General features: G+C 50.4%; 1 protein-coding gene across 17 annotated transcripts in view; it reads right to left on the bottom strand.

Moving 5' to 3' along the window:
• The window catches only part of KIF1A (kinesin family member 1A), a 183,542-nt gene that overhangs the window by 14,648 nt on the left and 147,974 nt on the right, over positions 1-20,920 (bottom strand). For 8 of the 17 annotated variants that reach the window (XM_077825919.1, XM_077825928.1, XM_077825920.1 and 5 more), the window contains one exon: positions 20,443-20,548. In XM_077825919.1, coding sequence (XP_077682045.1) covers positions 20,443-20,548 — 106 coding nt within the window. Of the gene's footprint in view, positions 1-49; positions 74-11,304; positions 11,332-20,442; positions 20,549-20,920 lie in introns of all 17 variants that reach the window. The other 9 variants (XM_077825924.1, XM_077825930.1, XM_077825927.1 and 6 more) reach the window with 2 other exon arrangements.

Here is a 20,920-nt window from a genome sequence, read left to right as displayed (position 1 = left end):
GCAGAAGGGAACAGACCGAGCAAGTACGGGTGAGAAAAGTGAGAATTACCTAGTGTAATTTCCTAGTGAAATGCTGTAAGTGGAAGGCAACCCAGGACAAGCACACAACATACAACCACACAAAGAAATTAAAACGTTAGAAAGCATTGTTGATATGGGGTCTGGTAACAAGCTAACTCCACAGCTCCAGGGTGTGTGGGTAGGTGTGGAGAGGTGGTAGTCAGAGCTAATTGTAAGTTTGCTGCTGGTGGAGAACCAGGAAGGAAACAAAGATCACATTCTCTCTCCATCCTCGTTGTGGTGATATAACAGGATGAACCCTGGGCCAGACAGTTTCACAAAACCCTGGATATGTAAAGGATTTCCACACCCACCCTGCCCACAATAGGGGAATTTAGATTCTGTTCATTCAGTTAATGGGCTTTCCTGCCCTGCTGTATCAATGGATCTCTGCCCTTGCCCGCAGAGAACAGCCTCTTTTGTAACAAAAGAGGAACCCATTGTCCATGCTACTTGGGGCATGGACTACAAAACCTGCTGAAACTAGGTTCCATTGCCCCTCATGCGGTCAGAGATGGGAGAAGTTTTAGCATGCATGTTCACTAATACCACAACAGCCTTTCAGCTCCCTTCCAAGAAAGATGCCATTAAGCGTGCATCATTTCTATCATGCTGGTGGACAACTGATGTTATTAATGTCAATGATGCACCATCTCAGAGAGCCACAGACACAGCATGCTGTGTGGTTGAGAACTTGGGACTAAATATGCACCTTTTAAATGTAAGAGCAAGGAGTGAGCAGTGCAGATCTTGTGGACCCTCAGCATATACCTGCTTCTGTGAGTGCTCTTTCATCTGGATGCCCCAAGAGAGCCATTTGTTTTGAGAGCTCCTTCCCACACATTAGACCAAAAATCAACTTCAGCCCTATTTCCTCTGGAGAGGGGAAGGGTACCCTGTTTCCAGTCATTCAAATTCAGAGTTTCTGCCAATGTACTTTGATCCTGAGCTGCAATTCCCCTGCTGTTCCAGTCCGGGGCCTCTCTTGAGTAGGGTCTCCCAATCCCAACAAACTGCATTGAATAGTCAGGTGGTTTTGAGGTATATCAAAATGAGGAGTGGGTGAGGCCACCACACCCCCTTTTCATTTGTCAGCTGATCCAAAATTTGCATTCTGGTCCCCAGACTAGTGAATTAGCCCAATGCACTGTGTAAGTTCTGTCATTGTTCATTCATGCATGCATGGTTTCAATCCTGAAGCCAACAGCTTTTTCATATTGCAGAATGAAGCTAAGGATAACTTGCAGCAGACTGAGCAAACGGTTAGTTCCAGCAAAGAGAACAGGGGACTCTAGTGCAAATTGTTTTTAAAAGTAAATACTGTATTTTGCAATGTGCTTCCCTAAAGAAACCAAACCAAACTAGTCAAATGTTGTAAAGCACAAACCATGTCCCTTCTTCTCCCCTCCTCCCACCCCGCCCCCAAACTGGAAAGATATTCTGATGTGCCTGCTCTGGTATGATCCCACATGTTTGGGCCTGAGGTGCAGTTGTGGGGTAGGATTTAAATGCTTTCCCATAGCATGTGTTGAATTCCACCACAAGAGTCTGTTGCAAACCCCTTTGCAAAGACCTGAGAACCAGAAAGAGATGGCATGTCCCACCCATGCTCTGGTTTGGTGGCACAAAGGTGCTGTAAGATAGGCTTACCCAGCCAGCTGAGCATCCCCAGGGTGGGAAATCCCTGGGGGGCTAAAGCTATGTTGCCACTACATTAGCCACTCCCATAGCCCTCACTGCAGGGGATGTTGCCAGCGAGGGGCCTAGCCAGAGCATTCAGGAAAGGCCTGGCTGGCATAATGACACCCTGGAGGCCAAACTGTGGGTGGAAAGCCACCTTTGCCCCCCATGACCCTGGCAATGGGTCCTGCCCTGAGTACAGGGCTTGAGCAGACCAGACAATAATACTGTATTAGCCAAACAAAATATTGTGGGCCTGATTTTGATGTTAGTTTCATCAGTGTAAATCGGAAAACTGAATTCAGTGGCACGGCACTGAGGTAAATGAGATCACAGTCAGGCCCAATATTTGAAAAACTTAGAGTTGCAAATGCACAATGGCCATGTGACTTGTCTGTAATTAAAGAAGAATTTGCTTAGTAAAAAATATGAGCTGCATAGTAATTGCCTTGGAAGCGAATGCACGTTGATTTATGAGACAGAAATCATCATGTCCTGTATTTAACAAGTAATGCAAAGCTCCACAAATGCCATGAAAAGCAAGAGTACTTGCATAATACAAACCCTGCTAGATTTTCAAAGTAGAGTTAAAAACAAAACCTAAATCTAAACCGTAGTGGAATAAAGTCTTCCCTTTCTCCACTAAAAAGAATGATGGCAGAGTTTCATTTCTAATTTAAAACTTGATTCTGCAACACTTTACTCATCAAAGGAAATCAGTCTCTAGTAGTTAGGAACACTCTAGATTCGGCGTTGGGGTTTTTTATGCCATTGAGAATTTGCTCTCAGTCCCTGTACTGGCTTCCACAGATTTCTTCCTAATGTTACTCCTGCCATAAATGGGTAACTGCAAGATAAAGAATCAGACCAAAGACTAAGGATTCAGTAAAAGGAATCTCAGGTATCTAGTCCATTACTCCTTTTCACAAATCTAGCCTAGGGGTAGGAAAAACACTCCAAAATAAAGTTCCCAGGCTTCTGGTGCCCTTTTCTCTGCCTCTGATGTCTAAAGAGTTAATTCACCAAAGGCCAAAGCCCATTGAAATCAAGAGAAAAGCTCCCACCGACTTCAACAAGTTTTGGATCAGGTCCTTAGTGCTTAAATTCACTGCCCAAAACCTTTGTTGACGCAGAGTTACGGCTGAAAAGCAGTGCCTCGTACCCTTCCAGAACAGCAAGTTTATATTCTTAGTTCCCTGCACAGCTGGCAATTCAGAGTTAAAGTGCAAACCAGCCCCACCCCCCAACCTTAACTCTGCCCTCATTGAGGGATGCCCCAGTCTGCCCCTATCACATAGGACAGCCTCTATCTTTCCAGGAGATACGGAGCACTGTGGGGACACTGGGAGAAACTGTCAGACCATATCCTCACTAAGGCAAAAGAATAATGTAGGTCAGGCTTAGTGAGCACCAGCTGGCTAAGCCTGGCCTGAACCATTTCACCTGCTCTGTACACACCACCCCATAGCTGCCAGATGTCACCACGCTTCATCCTTGTCTTAAGGAGTCCCTCTGGAATATCATCTGTGTGACACTACACCCCATATTTGTCATGGTATATTATATAATCATGGCATAATTATGATGCATTTTGTACAAGATGGGTCACATAAGGTGTCATTGGAAAAGTTATGATTTGATGAATATGATTATCCTATTTGTCTGCATGTATCATTTTTGTATTTGAAGGTATGAATATTGACTGTGTATCAGGTATTTCCAGAGTAAGCACATTTGAGAACACCCACAGCAAGCCTTTCAGGTACAACAATAAAGAAAGTAAACAGTGCTAATAGCCCATCAGCAAAGACAATGGACCATGGAAGAGCTTAGCCTTCCTGAGAATGCTCCAACCAGCGTGTAAGTAATGGCTGCTATGACTCAGCAGGGCATGCAAGGGCATGTGATCAGACCACGTGACACTGAACTCCATTTTGATACCTGTATTTTTTTTCAGAAGTTGGTCTGGGAACTGAGTTTGGAACAAAGGGTTCCTGCCATATGATAAAGCTATGTAAGGTGGGGTGAGACATCATCTAGTGGCCTCACTCCCCACACAAGAGAACTGGAAACACTCGAGGAAAAAAGACTGACCTGGGGAGAAGTGCTGGTACCAGGCTAAAAGGATTTCTAGCCTGTATATGGAAATCTGGTGAACTGCTTGTATCATCAGCCAGGGTGAGAAATTGCTAATTCATATCCAATCTATCTATTATGTTAGGCTTAGTTTGCGTTTTGTTTATTTGCTTTGATAGGTTTGCTATCATTTAAAATCCATCTTTTGTAATTAACGAACTTGGGGTGTTTTTCTTTATCTAAACCAGGGAGCCTTTGAGTGAAGTGTCTGGGGAAAAATCTCAGCTTGGTTAACACAGGCTTGTTGCATATCCTTCCCACATCGAGCGGAAGGCGAACTTTTATTAAAGAGCTTACATTGTACAGATCCCTGTATGATGGTATAATTTTGGGTTTATAGCCCCGCATGGGTGCAAGGCGGGGGGAACTGGGAAGTTGGCTTGTCCTTGAGTGGCTTAGGGAAAGTACTACGGTAACTCAGTTGGTGTGTGGCACCACCTGCTGTCGTGTTGGGTGATAACAGGGTCTGGTGAGGCTGGCTTTGTCTCCAACCAAGCAGTGTGAGAAAAGGGCCAGCCCAACTCGGTGGTTAGAGGGGTGCAGCATTTCCCATGGCTCCCAGACTGCACCCTGGGGTGACAACCTGTCACAATCTGCACTTACCTCGGGCTGCAGAGCACTGTTATGTCTGCTACCAGACTGCCAACAGTCCCCATAGCAAGCCTAGACCATGGTCTTCCTTTGCTTGCACAACCCATATCACCCAGTGCAGAAACAAGGGGTCCGCGATCCTTTGGGTGCAGATGTGCCTCTGCTCTCGGAAGGCAAATTGGAAATTCAACCTCCCCCACACCCCATTTGCTTATAAAGATATTCTGCTTCCATCTATATTGTTAGCTGTCTAACTGCAGACTCGTATCATCTCAGAACAAGCCCACCATGGACTGTGGGATAGCAATTGCTTTTGTGTGGAACTAGATCCTGTCAACAAGGAGCTCTTTACAATCCGAAGTACAGGATTATGGTGGTAATTCAGCAAAGCACTTATGCATGGCCGTAGCTTTATGCAGATGCTTACATGCTTTGCTGAATCAGCACCCAAGAAACATTCTAATGGGCAATCATACAGCAAGTCCTTTCAGCAAGCTTTGGATGACGTGCCACTGATTCAGGGACAATCACTGGAGTTCAGCTGGATGTTGGCTCTGAACTGTAACCCTCACCTTTACTGACACAAAAGGGAAATTGAAAAAGGTGCAGTGGGAAGTGCACCCACAGTAAAACGTTTCTGGATCTTCTTACTGTGGAGATGAGACATATCACTCTATAGGCAATATTAGAGTGGAATCAAAGCATTCAAGATATTCAACTAAAGATATAGAAGCCAATCTGGCTGGTACAATCTGGACCAGAGGTGGGCAAACTATGGCCAATGGGCCACATCTGGCCCATGGGACAGTCCTGCCCGGTCCCTGAGCTCCTGGCCTGGGAGGCTGTCCTCCCTCCCCCGCAGCCACAGCGCCGCGCGGCGCAATCCTCTGGGCAGCGCAGCTGCAGAGCCTGGTCTGACCCGGTGCTCTGTGCTGCGTGGTGCGGCTGCCTGTCCTGGTGCAGCCGCACCGCCAGCCACTGGTGCTCCAGGCAGGGCGGTAAGGGGGCAGGGAGCGGTGGGGGGTAGATAGAGGGTAGGCGAGTTTGGGGGGTGGTCAGGGGCGTGGATAGGGGTTGGGGTGGTCAGAGGGTGGGGAATGGCGGGGTTGAATGGGGACAGGGGTCCCTGGGGGCAGTCAGGAAGGAGAGGAGAGATTGGATAGGGCAGCAGGGGGTGGGGGGGTGGATGGGGCAGGGGTCCCGCGGGCCAGTCAGGAAGGGGGGGTTGAATGGGGTGGTGGTGGGCAGTTTGGGGCGGGGGGAACGGGGGCGGTCAGAGGACCAAGAGCGGGGGTGGGGAGGTGGATGGGCCAGGGAACGGGGGGGTTGGATGGGGCAGGAGTCCCGGGGGGGCTGTCAGGGGGCGAGAAGCAGGAGGGTTTGGATAGGGGGCAGGGGCTGGGCCATGCCTGGCTGGTTGGAGAGGCACAGCCTCCCCTAACCAGCCCTCAATAGAATTTCAGAAACCCGATGCAGCCCTCAGGTGAAAAAGTTTGCCCACTCCTGATCTGGACAGTAGAGCAGGAAATGAAAATACAAGCACTCTCCTGTATCTGCTGTCCGGAATCTCTGATGTATAAGAAGTCTAATCACCTCCTGAAGTCAATGAGAGACATTGTGTTCATTTCAAACGGCACTGAGAAGGTCCTAAAGCAGCTGTTTATCTAAGAGACACAGGCAAAGACAAATTCAGGTGCGCATCAAATCCCCAACCATCCCACGTGCGGGGGCTAGAAGAATGGCCAGTACTCCCCGCTCAGGTAATGCAACTTTCTTCCCTTCTTTCAATGCTTTAGATTTCGGGATTCACTCCTGGACTGTACCACTGTATAGGAAGAATAGCTCTCCTCTCCTCCCGGGTGTGCTGAGAGGCAGAGCTCTATTAGCCCTTGTCACAGTGGAATCAATTCACAACACCATCTGGCAGAATAGATCCTATCTGAGGATGACTGAGAGCTTGAATTCTAAACAGCTGTGGTATTCTTGCTGCTCTCTCTCCTATCCTCATTTTCTCTGCTTTTCTCCTCCCTCCCATTCCAAATGGTGAAAAGCTGACTGAAAAACCAACTAGACATTCCCTTGTGTCCTGTCCCATAACACAAGAGAAAGGGGGAGCTCAATTAAAGTGACAGTCCTGTAGGAAGAAGACAATACTTCTTGGGGGGAAGTATTCACCCTGTGGAATTCTGTTACAGGAACTCATCAGAACCATTTTTAAAGTCTTATCTGGTTATGTCAGCAAGAACAAGGCAATGCAGAGATTCTCTAGTGCAACCACAGTCTATTTGGCTTGATGCATGAATCAATGGGTGAAGTTCTACACTCTGCATGTTAGCTGGATGTTAGAGATGATCAGCAAAAAGAAAAGGAGGACTTGTGGCACCTTAGAGACTAAAGCCTTTTAGTCTCTAAGGTGCCACAAGTCCTCCTTTTCTTTTTGTGGATACAGACTAACATGGCTGCTACTCTGAAACCAGAGATGATCAGAAAATCTAAAGCCCTAAAATGGATGCTCTACACACATAAGCGTCAACACTGGTCAGGTGAGTCGGTGTGACCATTACAAGCTGACCACCTGCTTGGGAAGGAATATTTCTTCCTATGAGAACTGCTAAAATAAATTTGCCATTCTCTGAAGCATGAGGTCAGTGCCAGGCACTGCCAGCAGCTAATTACCAGGTGACATGAACCAGTGGTTACTGCTGGGATGGTAAGTCCTTTGTTACAGCGTTCCCCCTCCCCATCTCCTCTCCTCAGGTTATTCTGTTGTCTGTACGCCAGCAGCTTGGGCACAGGAGAAGAAGGCTGGGATTTTCAAAAGGAGCTGGGTGCCTAACTCCTTTAGGCTCCTTCAAAAATACCAAAATGGCTGCCTCCTTCCTCCAGGCCTAGGAGGCTGCAATGGAACTACTCTGAATGTGATGGGTTAGTGTGTTACAATCAACCATTGACAAGGAGAGGATGTTAATATCCCTGTTATGGTCTGTACCCTTATGTTTACCCCTTTTACAAGACTATGATAAGTTTTGTACAAAGTATGCCTTCTGAGGTATCATTTGAAAACTCATAATTTGCTGATCATTATTGTCCTGGTAAATGTGTGTGGCAACATTGTATGTAAAGTTATAAAATTCTGTGGTATGATATTGCTTAGACATGCTCCAAGTTTAGAAAAGCAGGCACAAACCAGTTCCTCAGAGACAAAATCCAAACTGACGCCTCTGTCACGTGTTAATAAAATCAAATGGACTATCACCTGGTTAAGCGGCCATTCTTTGGTACGTAAAAAGGTGTGAGCAAGAAATCTACATTTTGGCAAAGAAACAGTTGGAGAGTCCTATCCCCACAGACTTGCTGTCTCTTGAACCTCAGTTGGAGATGATTCTCAAAGAAAAATAAAAGTATAAAGAATGGGGAACAGAAGCCCAGATCATCTCTCCCTTCATTGCTACTGTCATAAATATCAAGGGAAGGGTAAACACCTTTCTGTATACAGTGCTATAAAATCCCTCCTGGCCAGAGGCAAAATCCTTTCATCTGTAAAGGGTTAAGAAGGTAAGGTAACCCCGCTGGCACCTGACCCAAAATGGCCAATGAGGGGACAAGATTCTTTCAAATTTGGGGGTGGGGGGGGGAGAACAAAGGGTTTGGTCTGTCTGTGTGATGCTTTTGCTGGGAACAGATCAGGAATGCAGCCTTACAACTCCTGTAAAGTTAGTAAGTAATCTAGCTAGAAAATGCGTTAGATTTTCTTTTCTTTAATGGCTTGTAAAATAAGCTGTGCTGGAGGGAATGTATATTCCTGTTTTTGTGTCTTTTTATAACTTAAGGTTTTGCCCAGAGGGATTCTCTATGTTTTGAATCTGATTACCCTGTAAGGTATTTACCATCCTGATTTTACAGAGGTGATTCTTTTACCTTTTCTTTAATTAAAATTCTTCTTTTAAGAACCTGATTGCTTTTTCATTGTTCTTAAGATCCAAGGGTTTGGGTCTGTGTTCACCTGTACCAATTGGTGAGGATATTATTATTAAGCCTTCCCCAGGAAAGGGTCTGTAGGGCTTGACGGGATATTTTGGGGGAAGACGTCTCCAAGTGGTCTTTCCCTGTTCTTTGTTTATAACGGTTGGTGGTGGCAGCATACTGTTCAAGGACAAAGGCAAAGTTTGTACCTTGGGGAAGTTTTTAATCTAAGCTGGTAAGAATAAGCTTAGGGGGTCTTTCATGCAGGTCCCCACATCTGTACCCTAGAGTTCAGAGTGGGGAAGGAACCTTGACAGCTACTCACGGCCATCAACACACACTTGAAAAACAAAGGAAGCATCATTAGACTGTGGAGAGATGCTTCTGAAAGGAGTTCAGTGAGTAAGACTGCAGGAGCATATGGTGAGAAATTAGTGCTTTGAATTAACTTAACAAGCTAAATTAGGTGTTTGTTGTGTTTTACCTTTTATTTCCTTGTAACTAATTCTGACTTTTATGCTTCATTATTTGTAATCACTTAAAATCTATCCTTCTGTACTTAATAAACTTGTTTTATTGTTTTATCTACACCAGTGTGCTTGGACTGAAGTGTCTGGGAAAGTTAACAGGATTTGTGCATATCATTTTCTAATAATAAATGACAGACTTTATATGAGCTTGTGTTGTCTAGGAGGGTGCTGGGCAGCACAAGATGCACATTTCTGCGGGAAAGTCTGGGATTGAGAATTTGCTGGTGTTACCCTGCACTGTAATTCAAGAGTGGCTGTCTACATCACTCACACAGTAAAACTGGGAGTGATTTACATGCTGGGGGCTCTGTGTGAGCAGACCAGAAGTCGTTACTCACAGCGAAGCAATGTAAAAGGCACCCCAGGCTAGAGAATTGAGGGGACACAGCTGTTCAACAGTCCAGACTGTACCCTGGGTAATGTCACAATCCCATCCTCCCATGGCTACTAACTTGCAATTGTCTTTTGATACTTAACAAAATGAGAAGTTTGTTGTGTTGTTTTAGTCATGCTGGTCCCAGCATATGATTGAGACAAGATACACGAAGTAATATCTTTTCTTGGAACAACTTCTGTTGGTGGAAGGTACAAGCTTCCAACCGTCACAGAACTCTTCAGGGACTTTTACCTTCCACCAACGGAAGTTGGTCCAAGAAAAGATATTACTTCACCCACCTTGTCTCTCTCAACATGGGAAGCGTGAGACAGAGCAAGAAGGTCAATCAAGGGTCCCTTCTCCACAATTTTTTGGCTTTTTATAGTCTCATATCTCCTCTTTGCCTCTTCCTACTTTTTGTTGCCTGCCTCTGTATTTCCAGCACCCCCATCGCAATGGTGTGTATATATAGCATCTACACATATCTATATATCCCCCGCAGTCTCCCCTGTGCACCTATTTCCCTATAGCCTCTCCTCTGCCTCAACATCTCTGCTTTTCCTCCTCCCCTCCCCACAAGCGAGCAGTTTATTAATGATATTGACAGGCACCAGTTGCCCTTTGCTGGCTGGTGCCCATTAGTTATGGAACTGGGAACTTTTCTTTATTCTTTTTCTTTAAACAAAAAGAAATTACATGCAAAAAAACCCCCAAATTATCTGACAATTATGCACAGTTGAGCATTCAAAAGTTAAGAGAACTACGGCTGAACATACCTTAGCACTGCTTCTTGTGTGTATGCATGTACAGGGGGCCATATTCCCGACTGGTATAAATTGGCACAACTCCATTGACTTCAATGGGCCAGATATCCATTGGTGCAAACTGGCCAGCTCCACTGAAGTCAATTCAATAGTAAAACTATTACATAGTAATAAGACAACCCCAGTTTCTCTGCAGCCTGCAATCGTATCAAGATTTGACTCTGAGAAGAGAGTGCATTAACTTACAGTTCCAAACACTTTCCCCTGGTAATGTCCAAAGAACAAGGGGCCAGCTCTTCAGCTGGTGTAAACCTGCAATGGAGTCATGCTCTCTACACCAGCTGAGGATCTGGCCAGTTATCTCCCTTCAGCACTCAGAGGGTCAGACCAGATGATCATAATAATCCTTTCTGACCCTAAAAACCTTGGGGCCTGATTTTCAGCTATGCCAAGGCCCCGTTATACTAATCTGGCAATGGAAAAGGGCCTTAAAATGGGTGTTCACTTTGAGGCCCCATTAAATTTGCAGAGGGATGTTAAGGGGCCTTAGCAAAACTGAGAATTCAAGCCAGTGAATATGAGACTCCACGGAGGTTTCTTTGGTGGAAATTCTGTCAAGCAGGCCAGAGAATAACAAGCTTGGGTGAAATCCTGCCTCACTGGAGTTAATGGCAAAACTCCCACCAACTTCAGTGGAGCCAGGTTTTCACCCGTTATATCCCTTCCTTCTACATGCAGCTTGTACTTTGCTCCCAAACTCAGCTACGTTGCTTCCATTTCTCTCCTCTTTCTATCTTTCATACAGTATCTTTTCCAAAGTGTCCTTCCCATCCATACACTGCAGTCCAGCCTCTCACGCAGCCTGGGTCAGCTCCCAGCTCCCCAAAATGCTCCTGGGCCCAAGTTGGGAGAGGGTACAAGAGGGGGAAGGATGGTCTTTGCCAAATGTCACAAAGTTACAACAGCAGCAAAATTGAAGGAAAAGCCAGCCAGAGGAACAGAGGCTAACGAGAGAGCGATCCAAAACAAACAGGGAAGCCCAAGGGACAGAAACATAACGAAAGAGCAGCCCAAAGATGTGGAAGAGAAAGGGAAGCTAGTGGATGGAGTGTCTGGAAATTAAAATGCTGTCTCTGAGGGGGAGGAAGAGTGCCAAGGAGGGGAGAGGAAGTGAAGAAAAAACCCCAAGGGAAACAAATACTACCTAGGCATATCCGAATCAAGAAACTGCCTGCAAAAACACAAAACAATCACATGGTTAGTGCGGGTTCAAATGGACGGCAGCAGCAGCAGCATTGTAAGGAAGTGATTCAGAAGCCTGATGCCTTCACACAGCCCCCACTGCCCTTCCTTGCTTCATGTAGGGTGGCAGGGTTACAGCCAAGGGGCCAGACACCTTACAGGCACGCGTGGATGTGTGAGCAGCGTGCTGAGGGGCAATGGCCGTGGCCTGGGGAGTAGTAAAGAGGAAGAGACCAGATCCTGCTCCTGACGGTGGTGACAGAGTGCGAACATGAAACATCCTTATCTCGTCTGGCTAGGGTGAGGAGCAGGAGTGACAATCCTAGCTGCAGGGGCTATGTGCAGATGGAAACCTAAAGCATGCCTGAGCCTGTGGGGGAAGAGTCTGGGGCTGCTGGCGCTTACAGGCTAAAGCCAATTCCTTGAGGGCCTAGCTAACACCTCCACAGTGAGGCCTTTCCTGGTTCTCATCAGGAACAACTTACCCTGAAACATCAGTGGTAGGGGAGAAGGGCAGCCTAGGGGATGGTCCCAGGGCCTGCTTGCTGCAATGAAGACTGAAGGACATACAAGAGCAAAGCAGGGAGCAAAAGCAGTTCAGAAAGAGGATTAGATGCATCCCATTCCATTGGCTCTCCTCCCTTTGTCCCTACATCCAGGGTCTCCCCATTGCTAGGGCCAAACCAAGCAAGAAGCCCATGCAGGGTTGAAGCAAAGGGAATTGGTGAAGATGTTTCCTTCCACTGTCCTGTGGAAACTCAATCCTCTTTTCCTTTCCCCATGTTCCAGTTACCCCATCTCCTCCCTGCACCACCCCTTCTGCCCATGCTACTGAGGGCTTCTGATCCCGGTTGTGGAGAGAGGCAGTGATCCAAGGCTAGCAACCCTGGGAGAGAGTAGTGCATTTTCACACACCCAGTTTAGATTCTGGGACAGAAAGCTAGATACAAACGTGATGCCCTGGGTCCCTCAAGTTGTAAGCAACACCTCCCCCTTTGTTTGGTAAACAGTCTTGTGACAAGCAACTCTTCACTCTCTGGAGAACTCCATGCCAGGGCTGAAATCCCCTGGCCAGAATGAGCTCTTCTAGCGTGCAGTGCTCAAATGCGGAGGAAAAAGAGGGAGAAATTCCCAAGGTGCCACTGCATTGCTCTCATGTGTGGAGCAGGGCAAAAGAATGAGCACTGCAGAATGGGCCCAGTCACACAGTGCTGTCAGATTTAATCGGCCAGATCCCCAGCTGGTGCAAATCAGACCTAGTTCCACTGGAGTCACTGAGTCAGATCCCCAACTGGTGTAAATTGTGTGGCTCCAATGAAATCAATGGTCCTGATTTATAGTAGTTCAGGATCTAGCCCTAATTCTTCCAGCTGTCTGTTACACTGTTTCTCAATGACTGGTCCGTGGACGGCACTGGCCCTGAGATTTCCCTGATACAATTTAGGAAGGCAGCAAGCTGGTCCTTGGTATAAAACGGTTACTTACCTTCTCGTAACTGTTGTTCTTCGAGATGTGTTGTTTAGGTCCATTCCACATTAGGTGTGCACGCGCTGCGTGCACCAGCATCGGAAACTTTTTCCCTTAGAGACTCCTGTCGGGGAGGCGGGGCCCCCTGAGTGGCACCACTGTGCCGTGCATATATACCCCTGCCGGCCCGACCCCCTCCAGTTCCTTCTTGCTGGCAACTCCGACAGAGGGGTAGGAGGGTTGGTGGTGGAATGGACGTGAACAACACATCTCGAAGAACAGTTATGAGAAGGTAAGTAACTGTTCTTTCTTCTTCGAGTGCTTGTTCACGTCCATTCCACATTAGGTGAATCACAAGCTTACCTCTGGAGGAGGGTAGGAGTCACGGAACAACTGATTGGAGGACCACTCTGCCAACTGCCACAGAAAGCTGTGGAAGTCGCTTGCGCCCTGGTCAAGTGGGCCGTGGCCGCCGGGGCTGGAACACCTGCGAGCTCATAGCACGTCCGGATGCAGCTTGTAATCCAAGACAAGATCTGCTGCGCTGACACTGGGAGGCCTTTCATCCTCTCGGCTACAGCCACAAACAGCTGCACATATTTACGAAAGGGCCTGGTGCACTCCAAATAGAATGCCAGTGCTCAACGGACATCCAGGGTGTGTAGGCTGCGGTGACTTGGGTCTGTATGGGGTTTTGGAAAAAACACTGGCAGACAAATGTCCTGGCCCAAATGGAATTGCGAGACCACCTTAGGGAGGAACTTGGGGTGCCATCGGAGCTGCACATTATCCTTGTGAAACACTGTATACAGTGGCTCAGAGGTGAGAGCCCTCAGCTCAGACACCCTTCTGGCCGAGGTAATGGCCACCAAAAATGTCACCTTTCATTTGCCCGAACGGGGGTCCCATGAGCTTAGAGAGGACCAAGTTAAGGTTCCAAGGAGGAACTGGGGGGGCATGAGTACGGAAACATCCTCTCCAATCCTTTAAGGAACCGTCCCACCACTGGGTGGGAAAACACTGAACCCTCCGAAAACCCCGGATGGAAGGCGGAGGTGGCCGCCAGGTGCACTCTGAGTGAGGACAGGGCCAGCCCCTGCTGGTTGAGGTGCAGGAGGTACTCGAAGGTGGCTTGCACCGGGGCCTGGCCTGGCCGCACCTGTCGGGGCTCACACCAACACGAGAACCTTTTCCACTTGGCCATATAGGTCGCCGTGGTAGAAGGCTTCCTACTGCCAAGCAGAATCTGCTGCACAGGAAGGGAGCACTGGCTCTCCAAGGCGTTTAGCCACAGAGCTTCCTCGCCGTCAGGTGTAGTGATTGCAGGTCGGGGTGGAGAAGCCGCCTGCCGTCCTGCATGATGAGGTTGGGGGCAGGACTACTGGGGCCTCCACCGACAGCTCTAGGAGCGTTGTGTACCAGTGCTGGCGGGGCCATGCCAGGGCGATGAGGACCACCGCCGTCCTCTCCCTGCGTACCTTGAGCAGGACCTTGTGTACCAAGGGGAGCGGGGGAAAAGCATACCTCAAGCCCCCTCCCCATGGGATTGCAAACACGTCTGTGACTGAGCCTGGGCTGTGGCCCTGGAACGAGCAGAACCGCGGACACTGGGCGTTGGCCCTGGTGGTAAACAGGTCTACCTGGGCAAACCCCCACCTGTGGAAGAGCGAAAGCACAACATCTGCTCTTAGCATCCACTCATGCATGCGATACGACCTGCTGAAGTACTCCGCCAGCTTGTTTTGCACCCCCGGGAGATATGACGCCTCGAGGTTAATGGCATGGGCTATGCAAAAGTCCCAGAGGAGGAGAGTCTTGCGACAGAGCGGTGAGGAACAGCTGCTTGTTTAAAAAGAACATGGCAGTAGTGTTGTCTGTCAGAACTGTCACGTTGTGACCACTCAGAGTGGTGTGAAAAGTCTGGCAGGCGAGACGAACCGCCCTGAGCTCCTTCACATTGATATGGAGCAAACGCTCTGCTCTGGACCACAAGCCCTGCGTCATGTGGTCCCCCAGGTGAGCCCTCCATCCGTGGTCTGATGCGTCCGTCACCAGCATCAGGTCTGGTTGTGGGGCGGCAAAGGGGATGCCTTTGCAAACCACAGGCTGGGACTGCCACCACAGCAGGGAGTCCAGCACGTCCCTTGACCACATGCCTGCATGCTGCCACGTGGCCCAGCAGCCGCAGGCAGCAGTCATTGGAAACTGGCGCAGTGAGGCCACCACCTGCTGGATAGCTCAGAATCAAGATACTGGAAGGCTTGCTCTGGCCCGCACCACATCCAGGACTGCCCCTATGAATTCCACTCTCTGTGTGGGCACGAGAGTGGACTTGGGGACATTGACCAGGAACCCCAGCTTGCGGAACAATCTCCAAGCCACCTCCACATGGCCCCGCATTTCCGCCTCGGATCAACCCACCAGGAGCCAGTCATCAAGGTATGGGTACAGCCGGATTCTCTGCCTCAGTAAGAAGGCCGCCACCACTGCCATGCATTTCGTGAACACCCATGGGGCCGCGGCTAGACCAAACGGGAGAACCACAAACTGGTAATGTTCTTGGCCCACAGTGAAGTGCAGAAACTGCCGATGTGTTGGGTGGATGGCGATATGAAAGTATGTGTCCTTCATGTCGAGGGCAGCGTACCAGTCCCCTGGATCCGGGGAAGGGATGATGGTGCCCAGAAGACTATGCGGAACCAGGCCTTGACCCGGAACTTGTTGAGCCTGTGCAGGTCTAAAATGGGACAAAGGCCCCTTTTGACCTTGGGGATGAGGAAGTACCGGGAGTAGAACCCTTTCCCCCTTAGATCGTGCAGCACCGCCTCTACCACCCCCGCCTCTAGCAGCGAGCGAACCTCCTTCTCTAGGAGATGCTTGTGATAGGGGTCCCTGAAGAGGGACGGGGAAGGGGGGTAGGAGGGAAGAGAATTGCAACGAGTACCTGTTCTGTACCGTGCGTAAGACCCAATGGTCCGATGTAATGCTGGACCACGCGCAGGAGAAACGGGCCAGGCAGCTCAGGAAACAAGGGGACGGATCCGGTGACTGGTCTGGTATGCTGTCCTTGAGTGCACCTTCAAAAGCCTGGCTTACTGCCCTGCTGGGATTTGTGCTGACCTTGGTTCTGACCCGGCGCATTATTGTTGTTGTTATTATTGCACCATCACCTGTTATCCCTGCCTCGCCTACGGTAAGGCTCATGCCTATGATGAGGCTGGTACTGGTGCTGAGGGGGAGGCTGTGGCTTAAAGGGCTTCCTCTGCATCACCGGGGTGTGCATACCCAGCGACTTAAGTGTAGCCCTCGAGTCCTTGAGGCTATGTAGCCTCGCATCTGTCTGGTCCGAAAAGAGCCCGGACCCTTCAAAGGGGAGATCCTGAAGTGTACTGTGGACCTCAGGTGGCTGGCCTGACTCCTGCAGCCACGCCGAGTGCCTCATAACCACCCCCAACACGATTGTTCTGGCCGCCGCGTCTGCTGAATCCAGGGAGACCTGGAGAGAGGTCTTAGCTACTGACTTGCCCTTGTCCACCAGGGCTGTAAACTCCTGTTGGGAACCTTGCGGGAGGTTGTCCTTAAACTTCCCCACCACTGCCTAGGAGTTAAAATTATGCCTGCTGAGGATGGCCTGCTGGTTCGCAATCCTCAACTGAAGGCCCCCTGACGAGTACATCTTTCTGCCAAAAAGGTCCAGGTGTTTTGCTTCCTTGGCCTTAGGTGCCGGGGCCAGTTGTCCATGGTGCTCCCTTTTGTTCACTGCCGAGACCACCAGGGAGCATGAACTTGGGTGGCAGAACAAGAATTCGTAGCCCTTTGATGGGGCAAAGTACTTGCGCTCCACACCTTTGGCCGTTGGAGCCCTGGAGCCTGGGGTCTGCCATATAGTCTTATAATTTGATTGGACGGTCTTAATGAGCGGGAGCGCTATTCTAAATGGACCTTCGGGGCTCAAAATGTCCACCATGGGGTCCTCCTGCTCAACCGTCTCCTCGACCTGCAACCCCAAGTTCTGGGTGACCCTACGCAGTAGCTCCTGGTAGGCTCTGTGGTCTATGGGTGGAGGGTCAGACACCGCTGTTCCCGTCACCACCTTATCCGGGGATGACGAGGAGGTTAGCAGCTGCTAAACCCCCTCTGGCTGGTCCTCCAGCTACCCTCCCCCCCTCAGAGGGGCCTTCAGCTCGGGCTGGCGCGGGAGATCGTGGGGTGGTACTGGACTCAGTGCTGGTCTCTCTGGTTTATCCTGGGGGGATGCTGGAGGCCCGTATACTGTAGCTTCTGGCGCCATCGGGCGTCGATGCGGGGACCGAGACCGCTGCACCGAGTAGCCCACCCTGGACGGGGCCCCTTGGCACTGTTGATAGGCCCAAGGTGTCCAGAAGGGCCAATTACCTAGCGGCCCCCATTGGGGGTGCCACCCTGTCTGAGGGTCCTTGCTGTCCGGAGCATGGTGCAAGTAACTGTAATGGCTGGAGTCGGTGCCGAACTGTGGCGACGCCGACCGCGAAGGCCACTGCGGTGCTGACGATTTGTGCTGGCGGGAGGTTGACGAGCGGCTCCTAACTGAATGGGAGCGAGACTGGTACCAAAATCCCTGGGAATGGGACCGACGTTCTCGGGACTGGGATCGGCATCTGCGGGAGTCCTCTGGCGAGGGCCGTCTCAACTCCTCCTGGTGCTGGTCTCTAATCGGTGCCGGAGAGCATCATGCCTCTTCCATTACTTCCTTGCACCAACCCACTCCTGGTACTGCGGCTTCCTTCTGAACCGCGGATAACTGGGAGTCCACAGACGTGGAGCTCGACCGGGACCAACTCTGGGAGCGATGCCGGGACGATGTCCTTGAATTGCACACCATTGGCAGCTTACCCCTCGACGGCTCCCATGGCATAGGTGCTGGAGGATTCTCCCTGTCTGGGACAGAGCTCGTCGCCAACAGCACACTGAGGTCCTTTGCCACCTCAAAGGTGCCAGGCGTGAAGGGCTGATCCGTTAAGTCCTCGAGCCCATCATCTGCACTGAGCTCATTTAGGCCTGGGCTCGGCGGGACTTGTGGTACTGAAGCCACCAATGCCAGCGCCGGTACAGCGGCCTTCCTGCTCTTATTGGCGCTCGGGGCCTTCGAAGGCGCCGGCCTCCGATGTGGGGAACGTTCGCGCCTTCCTTTTGGCTGCACCATGGGCCGCACCGGGGAGGACGAGCAGTGCCGGGGCCTACTCTGGTGCTCTGGGGCCGACAGCTTTCGGTGTTTAGCCAGTGCTGGGTCTCCCAATGTCTCCGGGGCACTACGCACCAAGGAAGCCAGAGCCGACGTCGGGCACTGCGGGCCCAGTGGCTGCAATGCGGCTTCCATCAACAACTGCTTCAAACGAAAGTCTCTTTCTTTTTTTGTTCGTGGCTTGAACGTCTTGCAAATCTTATATTGCTTAGTTTGATGTTCTTCCCACAGGCAACGTAGACACAAGTCGTGGGGGTCACTAACTGGCATAGGTTTGCGGCACGTGGCACAAGCCTTAAACCTGTGGGCCTGCGGCATGCTCCGGGGCGGGTGCTGGAAGCGTCCAAGCACCTAATCACTTAAGTGTCCACGACAAAGGTATGCTAACTGATAACAGCTATCTATGAGAAAGGCTAAGGGACTGCTCTCATACGAGAGAGAGGTTGTTCCAACGCTGCCACGGACGGTAAGAAGGAACCGGAGGGGGTCAGGGCGGCAGGTGTATATGTGCACGGCGCAGTGGCGCCACTCAGGGGGCCCCACCAGCCAGACGGGAGCCGCTAAGGGAAAAAGTTTCCGACACTTGTGCACGCGGCGTGCGCACACCTAATGTGGAATGGACGTGAACAAGCTCGAAGAAGAACAAAAGGTTGAGAAATGCTGCGTCTATTACACTGTTTGTTTGTATCAATTTCTGTCTTGCTCAGGAGAGGCAGGAACAAACGATCTGAGCTACCCAGAGAGGTGCTGCAGTGCTGCTGTTCTGAGTCCTTGCTCCCTCTGAATACTGCTGCTGTCACCCTCACGCAGTGTCACCTGCATGGCATCTGACAGCATGTAGTGGAGCCTGTTCTACTGCCCTGATCCAATCCTTTCCTCAGGGTCACTCACTGCTCAATGACTCTTCAGATGCAACTGCTTGTCACATGACTCACATTACGCCTGGCCCACCCTTGACCTTCCCCACTCCCCTCAAGTACTCACTCCAGCTACCTGCTGTCTTGCTCTTGCCCCCTCGGTCATCCACCCAGCTGGTGAAGGGCTCTGCTGGCCTGGGGCAGAGCGCTGGCTTGTGGGCATTGCTGGGTGAGGCAGGTTAAGTAAGCAAGCACACAGGTCACAGTGGGATTGACCATTTCTCTTGTACTGAGCTTTCTGGGTTTTAAACTGTATTCCCTCAATTACACCAGGTGCCCATAGGCAGGGCAGCCCTGGCAGGAGGAAGGAAGAGGAGACATCCCCAAGGATGCAGGGAGGAAGCTGTGACAGGGACAAGCTCAGTTTCCTTCCTGCCACTCTCCAAGGACAGGCAGTGCAATGCCTCACAATGGCCACACACAATGCGGATGTTACCTACGTTGCCAGTGATGATCTCTCATCTCCTCTATGTGAATTACAAGCAAGCACTGTGACTAGTGATGGCCCCTGCTTCCTGCTGAATGTGCTCCCAATCTTTTCCTAAAACACACTGTACAACCACTTCCACCCAGAATCCATCCCAGCGTGAACCTGTGACAGCTCTCCAGGCTAGACCTCTTGCTGGGGCTGCCCTGAGCTGCAGCAGTGACCTAGAGCTCTGCTCTGTGGTGCCAGTATCAGTCGCTCCGCATCCACCACTGACTGGTTATTCATTCCAAGGTTGCTGCTAGGGTTCTGAGTTCTGGTGTTTGCTGCCACCCCCTTAAGACTTAGCCAAAAGCATCAGCACTAGCAGAGTGCATCTAGGCATCTGATTGACACTGCAGCACACAGCTATACTGGGTCTCAGAGAAGCCTAGGTGACAGTCTCAGCATCTAAAGAGAGCTGCATACAACATTGCCTATCAGTTGAATGTAGGGCCATGGGGCCTCACCACCCTTGGTTAATGCTGCTACAACGCAGGGGCGGGGATGGCATCTTAAAATCCAGGGGTGGGTGAAAATCCAAAGACTCCTTTGATGTTGGTGTAATATTTTGAAAATGTCACTGGGAGGTGAGGCCTCCTTTGGCACATGCCAATGGCAGCCCTGGGCAGTGCAAGGAAGATCTGCCTCAGCAGCTTCGGGTGAAAGCTGTCAGCTAGATAATGTTCTGAGATGCCATCAAAGAGTGTGTGTTTGTGTGTGGGAGGGGATTTGGGAAGCCCACCTCGAATCCCTGGGCTTCTTTACATTCTCCACTATTCCTGCCTTGTGGTGCAGCCATGTTGCCATCCTGCCAGTGCCCTCTGAAATGCAGACTCAGCACAACCACCGTCCCTAAGTGGTCCTGCAGCAGCAAGAAGACCCTGATGGGCAAGACCTTAGGGGCAGGAGGGAGAGAAGCCCTCATGAACAGAGACAGCCCTTGCCAACCTAACTGGACCAGACATTGCCTAGCACCACAGGACAGCAGGGCAAAATGAAGAGACGGCAAGGCCAGGCCAGACCCACCGATCATCCTGGGAAGGGTGAATGTATCCAGACGACAGGATGTTCAGAGACAAGATGTTGGGGTCGATGAGAGACTCGTCCCCTTCTGGGGTGTTTCGGATCCGACCTGCCAACACACATCAAAACACACCGTTTGGAGGATGGGCAGCTGGGGGTGGGGCACAGCTCAATGGGGACAGTTCACAGTTCTAAGCTGCATAGCAGGGTAAATGGTAAAAGTGAGACTCGGGAAGATGCTTAATGTCAGCATCATATCCTCTTTCAGCCCCTTGGGACAGGCTCTATATCCATCCCCTCCTGCTAGAACTAGAGACCAGATTGCCCAGGCTCATCCCCATGGGTGGGAGGGTGCCTGACTCCAGGGGGACCACTAGGAGGAGCTCTGTATGCCTGCTACCACACCCCTCTGTAGGTCTGCCTCACTCCCTTCCACATGGCTGGCCAGCCCCAAAGGCCAGTAGCATCTGAAGGCCACGGA

This window comes from Eretmochelys imbricata, chromosome 9 (genome assembly GCF_965152235.1).
Source record: "Eretmochelys imbricata isolate rEreImb1 chromosome 9, rEreImb1.hap1, whole genome shotgun sequence".
Lineage (NCBI taxonomy): Eukaryota > Metazoa > Chordata > Testudines > Cheloniidae > Eretmochelys > Eretmochelys imbricata.
This window is presented reverse-complemented; position numbering and strand designations above follow the sequence as displayed.